Source organism: Oncorhynchus nerka, linkage group LG3 (genome assembly GCF_034236695.1).
Source record: "Oncorhynchus nerka isolate Pitt River linkage group LG3, Oner_Uvic_2.0, whole genome shotgun sequence".
Taxonomy (NCBI): Eukaryota; Metazoa; Chordata; class Actinopteri; order Salmoniformes; family Salmonidae; genus Oncorhynchus; species Oncorhynchus nerka.
In genome coordinates this window covers 18,035,773-18,048,426 of record NC_088398.1, presented here as the reverse complement: position 1 = coordinate 18,048,426, position 12,654 = coordinate 18,035,773, and the positions used below count along the sequence as shown (strand labels likewise).

The following is a 12,654-nucleotide window of genomic DNA, read 5'->3' as shown; positions in this document are numbered from 1 at the left end:
AGATTATCATACAGTGGGTGGTTTTATACTTGATGGAAAGGTTGGCAACTCCCACCTCCTATGCCGCTCCTCTAACCTATTTTAAGACTCCTCCACTGACCAAGGCCTCTAAACCTATTATTCAACTCCGTGTGTCTGTCAAAATCTATCTCAAACGCTCACACACACTTTCTCTCTGACACACACATGCACAATGTGTTCACACTCTAACTATCTCTCTTACACAAACACACACACACACACACACTGTTATTGCTACTATGGACATGAAACTTCCCCTCTTAAAGTCCACCCCCAAATATGAACTACTACTAATAAATGTCTCCCAGTTTAGAAACCACAGTCATTGTAAGTTGTAAATCAGTCGGAGGAATGGAGATTAAAGAAATGTGGAGGAAGGTGAGACCAAAAAATGGACAAGAATCAAATGGTGTAAGTAGGACAGTCCCTGATATAAAATGTACATGGTCTCAAAGGTGAGCTCATTCAATGTGGAGGGGGGAGACAATTTACTGTTGGTTGACAAAGCTGAAATCCTGACAGACATTCATTCACTGTCAAGGTGTCCCTTTTCAATAGCTGGACATTGCACACACACGCACAAGTAATCACCAACTTTTTAATGATGTGACCCCAACTAAGCTTTTGGAATTTGCCTGGGACCCATCACGTGAAACAAACCAGTGTTTCTTTTCATGATCCAGTCAGCAGTCAAACCTTTTATGTTTAAAACTAACTTCTATTATTTATTGTTTTCAACTTTGTACAAGTTCAAAGTTGCATTATTAAGGAACAGTTACATGTGGTTTTTGATGCATCTCTTCATAGGATCCAAACACTTCGTCTCAAAAATCCAAGGCTGCCAACATCACTGTAATGAACATGATAGGAGACAGAGAGCTGGTTTCAAGCGCAGAGCACAGCAGGTGTTTATTGTAAAACACCACAGGAGGAGGCAGGTGGCTGGGTCCAGGGGCAGGCAGAAGGTCATACACAGGGGGTCCAAAAAAGGCAACAGTACAGGCAGGGAAAAGGCTAGTAAAGTCGTCCGGGAGATCGGGCAATAGGTTGATAACAGGAAATCCGATCAGGAACAGGCAAAAGGTGTCGTTAGTGAGGCAGGCAAAAACTATCATACACGGGAGGATTACATTATGGGAAAACAGAGCTCCGACTAGAAGTGTGTCACAAAACAAACAATACCTCACAATAATGGGGTGCAAAGAACTGAACTAAATAGTGTGTGATAATGACATACAGGTGTGTGAATAGGTGATCAGAATTCAGGTAATTGGGATCTGTAGAGTGAGCTGCATTCAGGGGATCTATGTGTTTGAGAGTGTGAGCTGGAAAGTGAGCTGCGTTCAGGGGATCTACGTGTTTGAGAGTGTGAGTTGGAAGCAGACTTTACAATCACATCTGATTAAAACCGATTGAATCAGGTGACACCTCTTGTGGAGCTTCGGAGTGGCAACATCATAATTAGGGGGCGGGTGCCTTGTCTATACAATGGTAGGGAAAACACTGCCATAGGATGAAAGTGCTTCTATTTTTACTGATTGACAATCCATAGGCCCAGGCAGCCCTTGGTCATGGTGGGAGGGTGGGGAGGGGATGAGCGGAGTCTGAGATGCTAACTATGAGATGCTTGAGGGATATTAATACTTCCTGGCTGACATTGACCTGGGATTAGGACAAACAGAGGGAGAGAGACACTTAGAATATGAAACGCCTGGGCCCTGTTCCCCACCAACTCGCACACACACTAGATGATATTCATAGAAGTAGAAACAAAGGTGTGAGATGTTTGAAATTCGTTTACTTTAAGGCAAATTACCACTTCATAATGGTTAGCACTATGGGTGATATAGAAATGGTAGAATTATGGCAAAATGTGCTGAAATATCAAAGACATGTAAATTGTTTAATGGAGTGACATAATACCAGTTATTAGGTTACAACAACGGAAATCATATGTACTTGTCACAGATCCCTCCAGAACTGTCATTACGCACACCTGGTCCCTATTCCCAGTTGATTAGTAATTGTATAAGTGTGCCCTTTGTTCACCATTGTCCTGTCGTTTATTGTTCCAATGTCCGTTGGTCGTGTGAGTACCTGTGCTGTGTTGTTTTGGATTTCGTGCCACGTATATTGTGCAGATGATTACAGGGTCTCGTCCCGTGTGATAATCATTGTGTGATTGTGTATTTATTCAAGGTACTCCTCGCTCTTTTGTTTGGGTCTCAACCCTGTGTTTTGTATAGTGTTTGTTTGGTCGCCGCCGCCGTGCCTGTACATGGAACGCTGTAATTTGGATAAATAAATAAAACTATTACGCATTCCTGCACCTGTCTCCCGATCCCTTTATACCAGTGTGACAATACTGTGTGTAGGTTAAAAGGAATTCTTCCTTTACAGGTCTTCAGATCGACACAAGGCTAGGAGAGCCTGCTGCATCTCCCCTTTGTATTCTTTCTGTGGGTGTGAGAGAGTGGGACGTAGTTATGACAGAGTTACAAACTACAAACCTTCCAGAATGAATATTCAATGTATTGGTGTGGGTGCATATGTTTTCACCTGCAATGCAGAGTAGAGTGAAATGTTGGTCAGTTTGCGATACTCGATTCTCACACAGAGGAGGTCCTCTTCACTGTGGCTGATAATAATCCCCTGCACTAAACTGCCTTTCTGCAGGACAAATACACAATAAACATACACAATTTGAATGAACCTGGTTTACAGAAGACTCTGCCTCAAGACCTGACACAAAGGCACAGAAATCAATAGTCTTACAAGATTGCAATGCCCACTACACTTGCCAACTACACCTGTTGGGGAATAATCAGAATTAGTTGGTAACATAGGTAAGATGTTTTATATTCATCATATGTTTGTAAGTTACTTCTCATCAGAATGTTTATTTTTGTATAATACTGTGGCCGGGGTTGCAGTTATCTGGTCTCCGTCAAGACTAAGTTATTTGGGCCGGAGAGAGGGGAGAGGTCAAGCGTGTATCTCTTGGCTCCACAATGTCTGTGTGCCAGTCAATGTGTCTCTGTGATCTTGTCAAGGAGGTGGATTTGATATATGCCTGTTGATATAAGGATTGGTTTATGGTTCTGAGTTTGAGAAAAGAGCATAGTTTAGGAGACAAAGCTGAACGATAAATTATGGCCAATGCTGTCTGGCTATGTGTGTCTTTGCTATAAAGGATCTCAGTTGCAATGTGTAAGGGACTCTCAGAGAATTCATTTATAGACACTGAATTGATCTGAGAGTCACAGGGTTGTGATGGAGCTCATATAATTAAAGATGGACTTTGTGATAACTAACTCTGTGTCACGCCTTGGTCTTAGTATTTTGTGTTTTCTTGAATTATTTGTTCAGGCCAGGGTGTGACATGGGTTTATTGTGTTGTGGTGTGTTTTGTATTGGGGTTTAGTAGGTATTGGGATTGCGGCTGAGTAGGGGTGTCTAGAGTAGGCTTGGCTGCCTGAGGCGGTTCTCAATCAGAGTCAGGTGATTCTCGTTGTCTCTGATTGGGAACCATATTTAGGTAGCCTGGGTTTCACTGTGTATTTTGTGGGTGATTGTTCCTGTCTTAGTGTTTGCACCAGATAGGGCTGTTTCGGTTTTCACTTTTCATTATTTTTGTAGTTTCCGCTTGTATTGTTTTTCCTTCATTAAAATTATATCATGAATCATCATCAAGCTGCATTTTGGTCCGATCCTTGTTCTACCTCTTCATCAGAGGAGGAGATAGAAGAACGCCGTTACACTCTGACTTGTGTGTGGTTTGCTCTCATGGTTTGGTAAATACAGGAAATTTCCACGACACACCTCACAGCACAACACGAATAGTCATGTAGCCAGTGTGAGTCTGGAGTAGAGTCATAGTAACAGAATGTGGAGTAGACTTAAACTTACCTTAATGTTGCTGTGTAGCCGCTGGGCCAGGAACAAAGGAATGCTTGGGATGGAGCCAACTACAGATGGAAAGAATCAATAAATACTGTTAATTAATGTTTGTCATACTGTGACAAACACACATGAGCATTTGAAGAAGTTGAAAGTTAGTCTAGCACAGAGCAATTGTGGGGCGGCAGGTAACCTAATGGTTAGAGAGTTGGACTAGTAACTGAAAGGTTGCAAGATCGACTCCCCGAGCTGACAAGGTAAAAATCTGTCGTTCTGCCCCTGAACAAGGAAGTTAACCCACTGTTCCTAGGCCGTCATTGAAAATAAGAATTTGTTCTTAACTGACTTGCCTAGTTAAATAAAGGTAAAATACAAACAAACAACAAAATAATTGAACGAGGCTATGTCTTACCCAGAGTGCGGAAGCCAAGCCTCAGGTCCCCAGAGAAGTGACTCTGTACTGTTTTATCCACAGTCTCCCCTCTCAGATCCTCCAACCTGGATAGCACTGAGAGATAGAGAGTGTGGAGGGTGGTAATGGAGGCTACAGCCATACTAGGGCTAGGAAGAGAGACAAGCGAACGGATAAAAGAGAGATTTGTTTGTTACCTCTGTTGAGATGGTTTGAGTCTCTCGTGGTTAACACCTGAATCCAGGGGGCTGGGTCCTTTTTCTTACCATTCACAGCATCATTTAGAGCCTACACACACAAACAACCACACACACACAAAGGATATCAATAGTACTGCCTAATTGGAGGAACTTTCTGGAGGTAATTTGGGGCTTTGAAGAAGAACACTCACCTTAACATCCTGGTCAATGAGCTGATAATCAACCATCTCCTTTGAATTCAGCTCCTCCTTCTGTTGGTATTAAAGCACAAATGGCACCTTTCAATTAGTTCAAATTAGGACATTATTTTTCACTGACTGAACTATACAGCTTACTCTGTGCAGGGGGGTGAAAACTTGACAAGGCACTCTAACTTACTATGCCTATATAGCATTCCCTCTTAGAAAAAAGGGTTCCAAAGGGGTTTTTCGGCTGTCCCCAGAAGAGAACCTTTTTGGTTCTAGGTAGAACCCTTTTTGGGTTCCATGTAAAACCCTCTGTGGAAAGGGTTCTACCTGGAACCAAAAGGGGTTCTTCAAACGGTTCTCCTATGGGGACAGCCGAAGAACCCATTTAGGTTCTAGATAGCACCTTTTTTTTCTTAGTGAACTCTACGTAGATTGCAATATTGAGACAACCCAAGTCTAAGACCGGAACGAGAATCTGCTAAAAGAAGTGTGGCAGTACCTTGAGTATGGCCAGTACCAGCTTAGTGAAGTCTTTACTAGTCTCACTGATAAGATCATTCTCCAAGTAACGTCCAAACTCTGTTAACAAAGCAGAATAAGACTACAGTAGGGCACTCTGTGTGTGTGTGTGTGTGTGTGTGTGTGTGTGTGTGTGTATGTGTGTATGTGTGTGTGTGCGTGCGTGCGTGTGTGCGTGCATGTGTGTGTGTGTGTGTTTGTGCAAATATTTGCAAGAGTGCATGTGTGTTACCCAAAGACAGTAATTCTCACCCTGTTTGTAGGCAATAGTGGCATCTTTAAGCTGCTGTGGTGATTTGGTACACAACACAGCCAATAGACTCTCTTCATCTGTACCAATACCCTGAAGCAAACAATTACACATTTAAAGTGATTTGTTCCAGTGATGTAGCCAAGTCACTAAATCTTGAGTCCAAGTGAAGTCCCAAATCCCTAGTGTTCGAGTCCGAGTCGAAGTCTAAGTCCTTTATACTCGAGTCACGAGTCACTTGGTGTGCTAACAGTAGCTGTCAAACCATTTTTTAAGTTAAATATCATTACAGTGTTGCACATTTGTAAGGCTAAATAGATAATACAGCTATCTAACATTTGATGTTGTTAAATTATGCAAAAGAGAGATTTTCTGACAAAGTCACAACTGGCCAAGTCCAAGTCACCACTGATCGAGTTCGAGTTGAGTCACGAGTCATGAAAATCGTGACTTGAGTCTGAGTCAAGTCCGAGTCCTGGGCTTGAGTATTACAACACTGATTCATTGACACACACACCATACACAAAGACCCACACATTCATTCAAACCACATTACAGTACATACAGTAATTACACACCTAAAAATACAATTAACATATATTACATGCTTATTACAATGATCATTGAAATAACATGTGATCTGCTCTCACATCCATGGACTGTCTGAGGCGATGGGCATCAAACTGAGAGGGGGTCATCATCAGCCCCAGCATGAGTTGCTCCAGCCCCCCTGACAGAGCTTTCTTCAGGGCAGGACACAACTCCTACAGAGGAGGGGTAGATAGAGACTGTTGGGTTCCAATGCCATATATCACATCCCTTCCCACAGTCCCCTTATAGATGTAAAAGTAGTCAATAGGTAGGCTGACAGATCCACAAGTGTGAGGCTGACAGATCCACATAGTGTTTCAAACAGGTAGTTATAGTTACCTTCTGTGTGAGGTTATGGTAGGACTCCGCGATGCTCTGTCTCTGAGCATTGTTTCGATTGGTTAAGATTCTCACCAGAGTGTTCACGTCACTGGCTAATACATTCACACACACACATATTTTGAATACCTCATCTAATATGTATGTATGATACTAACTACTTCAAACATTCACACTATCAGATTGATGAATTTCTCAGGCAACAAATTGTTTTCAATGAGCTATGGTAGTGATTTACTTCATTAGCGGACATTCCATCCTTGAATAGTACCTTTGCTCTCCAAGGCAGTTTGAATTTCGCGGGCATCCTTCTCTGAGTTGAAGTTGGGGAAGGGTCGCACAGTGCCCAGTGTACCCCACCACATCTCATGAGACTGGACAAGACAGGGGAGAGGGGGTGGTGTCACTAAGTCGCTACAGTAAACCTCTATCACTGACATTTACTGTCTAGCTTCCGTCATGTTGCGTTTAGCCATTCTATCTTTTTAGTTTAGTCCAGATGAAGGAGAGGAGATGAGGAGAAAGTTTAAGGAGATGTTGGTTCACTTACATTTGCTTTGGGAGAGGTATTATGCATAGACTTCAGCAGAGCTTCCATGATGGGAGTGACAGAGTAACTAAAATTGAGATTAGGCATAATTAGTGTTGGGGTAATTTGACATGTAATATATACAGTTGAAGACCGAAGTTTACATACCCCTGAGTGAAATACATTTAAACTCAGTTTTTCACAATTCCTGACATTTAATCCCAGTAAAAAGTCCCTGTTTTAGGTCAGTTAGGATCACCACTTTATTTTAAGAATGTGACATGTCAGAATAATAGAAGAGAGAATGATTTATTTCAGCTTTTATTTATTTCATCACATTCCCAGTGGGTCAGAAGTTGACATACACTCAATTAGTATTTGGTAGCATTGCCTTTTAAATTGTTTAACTTGGGTCAATTTTTTTGTGTAGCCATCCACAAGCTTCCCACAATAAGTTGGATGAATTTTGGCCCATTCCTCCTGACAGAGCTAGTATAACTGAGTCAGGTTTGTAGGCCTCCTTGCTCGCATATGCTTTTTCAGTTCTGGCCACAAATTTTCTATAGAATTGAGGTCAGGGCTTTGTGATGGCCACTCCAATACCTTGACTTTGTTGTCCTTGAGCCATTTTGCCACAACTTTGGAAGTATGCTTGGGGTCATTGTCCATTTGGAAGACCCATTTGCGACCAAGCTTTAACTTCCTGACTGATGTCTTGAGATGTTGCTTCAATATTTCCACATAATTTTCCTACCTCATGATGCCATCTATTTTGTGAAGTACACCAGTCCCTCCTGCAGCAAAGCACCGACACAACATGATGCTGCCACCCTCGTGCTTCATGGTTGGGATGGTGTTCTTCGGCTTGCAAGCCTCCCCCTTTTTCCTCCGAACATAACGATGGTCATTATGGCCAAACAGTTCTATTTTTGTTTCATCAGACCAAAGGACATTTCTCCAAAAAGTACAATCTTTGTCCCCATGTGCAAACCGTAGTCTGGCTTTTTTATGGCGGTTTTGGAGCAGTGGCTTCTTCCTTGCTGAGCAGCCTTTCAGGTTATGTCGATATAGGACTCGGTTTACTGTGGATATAGATACTTTGTACCTGTTTCCTCCAGCATCTTCACAAGGTCCTTTGCTGTTGTTCTGGGATTGATTTGCACTTTTCGCACCAAAGTACGTTCATCTCAAATCAAATCAAATTTTATTTGTCACATACACATGGTTAGCAGATGTTAATGCGAGTGTAGCGAAATGCTTGTGCTTCTAGTTCCGACAATGCAGTAATAACCAACAAGTAATCTAACTAACAATTCCAAAACTACTGTCTTATACACAGTGTAAGGGGATAAAGAATATGTACATAAAGATATATGAATGAGTGATGGTACAGAGCGGCATAGGCAAGATACAGTAGATGGTATCGAGTACAGTATATACATATGAGAGGAGTATGTAAACAAAGTGGCATAGTTAAAGTGGCTAGTGATACATGTATTACATAAGGATGCAGTAGATGATATAGAGTACAGTATATACGTATACATATGAGATGAATAATGTAGGGTATGTAAACATTATATTAGGTAGCATTGTTAAAAGTGGCTAGTGATATATTTTACATCATTTCCCATCAATTCTAGAAGACAGAACTCGTCTCCATCCTGAGCGGTACGAGGGCTGCGTGGTCTCATGGTGTTTATACTTGTGTACTATTGTTTGTACAGATGAACGTGGTACCTTCAGACGTTTGGAAATTGCTCCCAAGGATGAACCAGACTTGTGGAGGTCTACAATTGTTTTTCTGAGGTCTTGGCTGATTCCTTTTGATTTTCACATGATGTCAAGCAAAGAGGAACTGAGTTTGAAGGTAGGCTTTGAAATACATCCACATGTACACCTCCAATTGACTCAAATGTTGTCAATTAGCCTATCAGTAGCTTCTAAAGCCATGACATAATTTTCTGGAATTTTCAAGCTGTTTGAAGGCACAGTCAACTTAGTGTATGTAGACTTCTGACCCACTGGAATTGTGATACAGTGAAATATAAGTGAAATAATCAGTAAACTGTAAATCATCTGTAAACTAATTGTCTGTAAACAATTGTTGGAAAAATGACATGTGTCCTAACCGACTTGCCAAAACTATAGTTTGTTAAAAAGACATTTGTGGAGTGAAAAACGAGTTCTAATGACTCCAACCTAAGTGTATGTAAACTTCCGACTTCAACTGTATATAAAATATATACAAATATTTCAAATGTCAACCACAGTCACTCACGAAGCATCGTTACCCATCGCTCCACAAAAGACGCGGAACAACTACTTCAAGGTCTCAGAGCTAGTGACGTCACCGACTGAAACACTATTAGCGTGCACCACCGCTAACTAGCTAGCCATTTCACATCGGCCACATTAGCAGGGATTTATTCATGATAATTCCCGGATACCATGATAACAAAATTCAGATTCACGTATCAATGCGAATCCACTGTCCCGCAGTCCAGTTGTCCAACTCTGCATTGATACATTTACCATTGATAAATCAGGTACCCAAACTACAGACATTAGATATTTTATGCAATAGAAATATTGTCTTCGTGTATCAATTCACAAACAAATCAATGATTACCAAAGGAAAGGAGGGAGGAAATAGAAAGAGTTTTTGAACAGGGCCACAATGGTTGGTGAAGTCCATCCAATATACTTTACTTCATTGCCCTCTAGTGTCGCAAACGTACGGAAGCGTATTAGGAATAAGTGAAGAGAACTGGTGATACTTGTATTATTTTTATTTTTTACTATAGTATTTTTTTTTTAAGTGGAATATTTCGTGAATAAAATGGCAATATTTCGAGAATAAAGTCGAAATTAAATTTCGAAAATTAAGTGGCAATATTTTGAAAATAAAGTGACAATATTTTGAGAATAAAGGGTCCATATTTTGAGAATAATGTCTCAGTGACTCCCTGTTGCTGTGCGTGCCACCATTGAATTGCCCGCAGTTAGATGACCTGGTGAAACTATACTTTAGAATTGGCTTTAATAACAAGGAAATCCTTTCTCTTTTAGCACATAAAAAACACATTATTATAAGAAGGCCAAACCCCTGTCATGGACCGTGCATAGCAACGGGGCAGAGTTTTGGGTAAAGCCCCGTCTGCGACAGTAATTTTACGTTCCATTATTATAATCTAACAACCAACAGGTCTAGCCTCTATAAAGTGAACAAGTTGTAGCCTAAATTGGCGGTATAGCTGAGACAGATAGCCTATAACGGAGATGATGTCTCTGTTTTGGGATATGCATTCTTCATTCCTCCCATCATTGAAAACATCACGGATAGATGGATAGTGAGAGGAGATATTATGCTAGGCTACCAAACAAGTAATGTCAGATCAGTGAATAATGTATCTAATAGGCCTATATTTAGACAAATGACTATTTCTAGAAAGGAAGAATCCAACCATGAATATATTCAAACAGTGCCTCAGATTAGCTGGTTTGCATTCGTAACAGTATAACTTTAGACCGTCCCCTCGCCCATAACCGGGCGCGAACCAGGGACCTTCTGCACTCGTCAACAACAGTCACCCACGAAGCACCGCTCCCATCGCTCAAGGGGAACCACTACTTCAAGGTCTCTGAGCAAGTGACGTCGCCGATTTGAAACGCTATTTAGCGCGCACCACCGCGCACCACCAGCCGTTTCACATCCGTTACACATGCATGAGATGTCCTTGAGTTGCCTCCTCCCACAGACACTTGCGTAAAACCTTGGCTTCATTGTCCATTCCTCCCGCAGCCGTTGGATAGGCCTATCATTTACTTTCACTTGCCCACTGTATTATAAGATTACGGTACTCTAATGGGCCGCTATAGATTTATAGTTTGCTGGAAATAGCGGTATTGTAGCGAATTTGGAGAGCAGTTTGATATTGGACACAGACACACGCATAGCCCCCGGTACCCAGGATCCCAATACAATTCGTTTTATTGAGTGTGATACTGTAGCCTACTAGCTTATCGTTAGAAATATGGTTGTCATAAGGAGGAAATAGTACCATTAGTAAAGCACCATGGATAAAGTCGTTAATAGTTCCCATTATGCACAGATTTTTGCAAGGTTTTCCCCTAGGCTACGCAGCAGAACGTAGCGAATTCGGAGAGCAGACTATAGGGACTCAACCCCAGTTCTCTTCGCGTTTAGTGACAGTGCCAAGAAAGTTGTTTTGTTTCTCATAACGCACCATGGATTCTGAAGTGTATGCACAGTCTGAAAGAGGCAGAGGGATACTTGGTGTGTGTGTGTGCGTGCGTGCTTGTTCGTGCGAGTTATTAGAACATTAGATTGATACGCGTGTGACAGTGACGCCTGTTTGAACCAGTGCATTATAATTCAATTGATGGCCGTTTGTTTTGCCCCGACTTTTTACCGCCCACACACACACACCTGCATGCCTCTACACCAAACCCACCGCACTTAACCAAATCCCCTACATTCATCTTGAAATACAACTGCGACGTTATTCTATAAATATTGCCACTTTATTCTATAAATATTTTTACTACTTTAAAAAAAAGTACTAGCTTGCAAAACAAATATAATCCAAGTAACGCCACCCCTTGCTCTTTGTTTTCTTCACTTGGACATAATACTCTTCTATACAAATTAAATGTCGGCGAATGTGTCATTTCTGCTTGCGTATCACAAAACTCAACATCTGGCCAGAGCAAGAAAATAGTCCCCCGACCTGACTCTACAGACTAAATTCCTCTCGTCTCTGGTGATGTTGCCCACAACAGTCTCGCCCACCACTAATTCCTGAGATTCCTCCATGTGATAAAACGCAGGGAAACCAAATTTTTTTTTTGTGGCTTATCACCATATCGTTTTCCAAAATTAAACACAATTACGAACTGCATAAATCAAAGATTTATATTGTTAAAAATATATATTTCCCCAACAATGTATGCCATTATACAGCATAATGAAATGAAACGCACCTGATAGTCCCGTTTCGTATCCGCTTGACAGGAGAGGTCTCTGAAATGACTTGACGTTTTAGTCTATTTCTAAGACAACAGGGTGTGGCTGCTGCCGGACAGATAGGATATGGCTATGCTGGACTTGAAGCACTCACTCATTTCTTTTATAACCATGGGCGTGTCTCTATTGATAGGTAGGCTATCTTGGCTGTAGAAATTCCTGGCTATGGACTCCCTTACAAAAAAACTCACATGATTTCACATGTGGAAAATCCCATGATTTCACATTCCATTTCAAATGTGAAAACGTGTTTTTGGAACACTTCACATATGATCACGTTTTCACATGGGTAGTTTCATGTTATCACATGTTGTCATCCCATTAAGTTCACATAAGATCACATGAAAGCATGTGTTTTTGGAACACATTCATGTGTTCACATGTGACATTTCTGTGGTTTTTCCTTAAGTGCAATAAGCCTACCTGGCCATTAGTTCAGTTCACCGATCTGATAGGAAATGGATCAAACCTGGAGTAAAACCAATACATGGTAAGATAGATGGAGCTATAATAAAATCACTTGTGTATCCAGTACTTTCTAGTGGAAAGTTGGATATCAGACACACTGTCACACACACACACGGAATGTTGCACACCTGTCAGATGGCGACCCTCTCCCAACGCACACACGCACACACGCGCCAATAACAACTTC

The 12,654-nt window shown here is 41.4% G+C and overlaps 1 protein-coding gene across 1 annotated transcript; it reads right to left on the bottom strand.

The window, feature by feature from the left end:
- Window positions 1-901: 901 nt before the first annotated feature.
- LOC115114544 (annexin A2-like) lies at window positions 902-12,084 on the bottom strand. Its single transcript, XM_029642874.2, has 13 exons — window positions 11,957-12,084; window positions 6,971-7,037; window positions 6,692-6,794; window positions 6,421-6,515; window positions 6,141-6,254; window positions 5,493-5,583; window positions 5,221-5,300; window positions 4,725-4,784; window positions 4,531-4,621; window positions 4,334-4,429; window positions 3,931-3,989; window positions 2,581-2,691; window positions 902-2,478 (listed from the first exon to the last, which is right to left on the bottom strand). The coding sequence occupies exons 2-13, from the start codon at window positions 7,016-7,018 to the stop codon at window positions 2,416-2,418; spliced, it is 1,011 nt and encodes a 336-aa protein (XP_029498734.2). The 5' UTR covers window positions 7,019-7,037; window positions 11,957-12,084; the 3' UTR covers window positions 902-2,415.
- Between the last annotated feature and the right edge of the window lie 570 nt (window positions 12,085-12,654).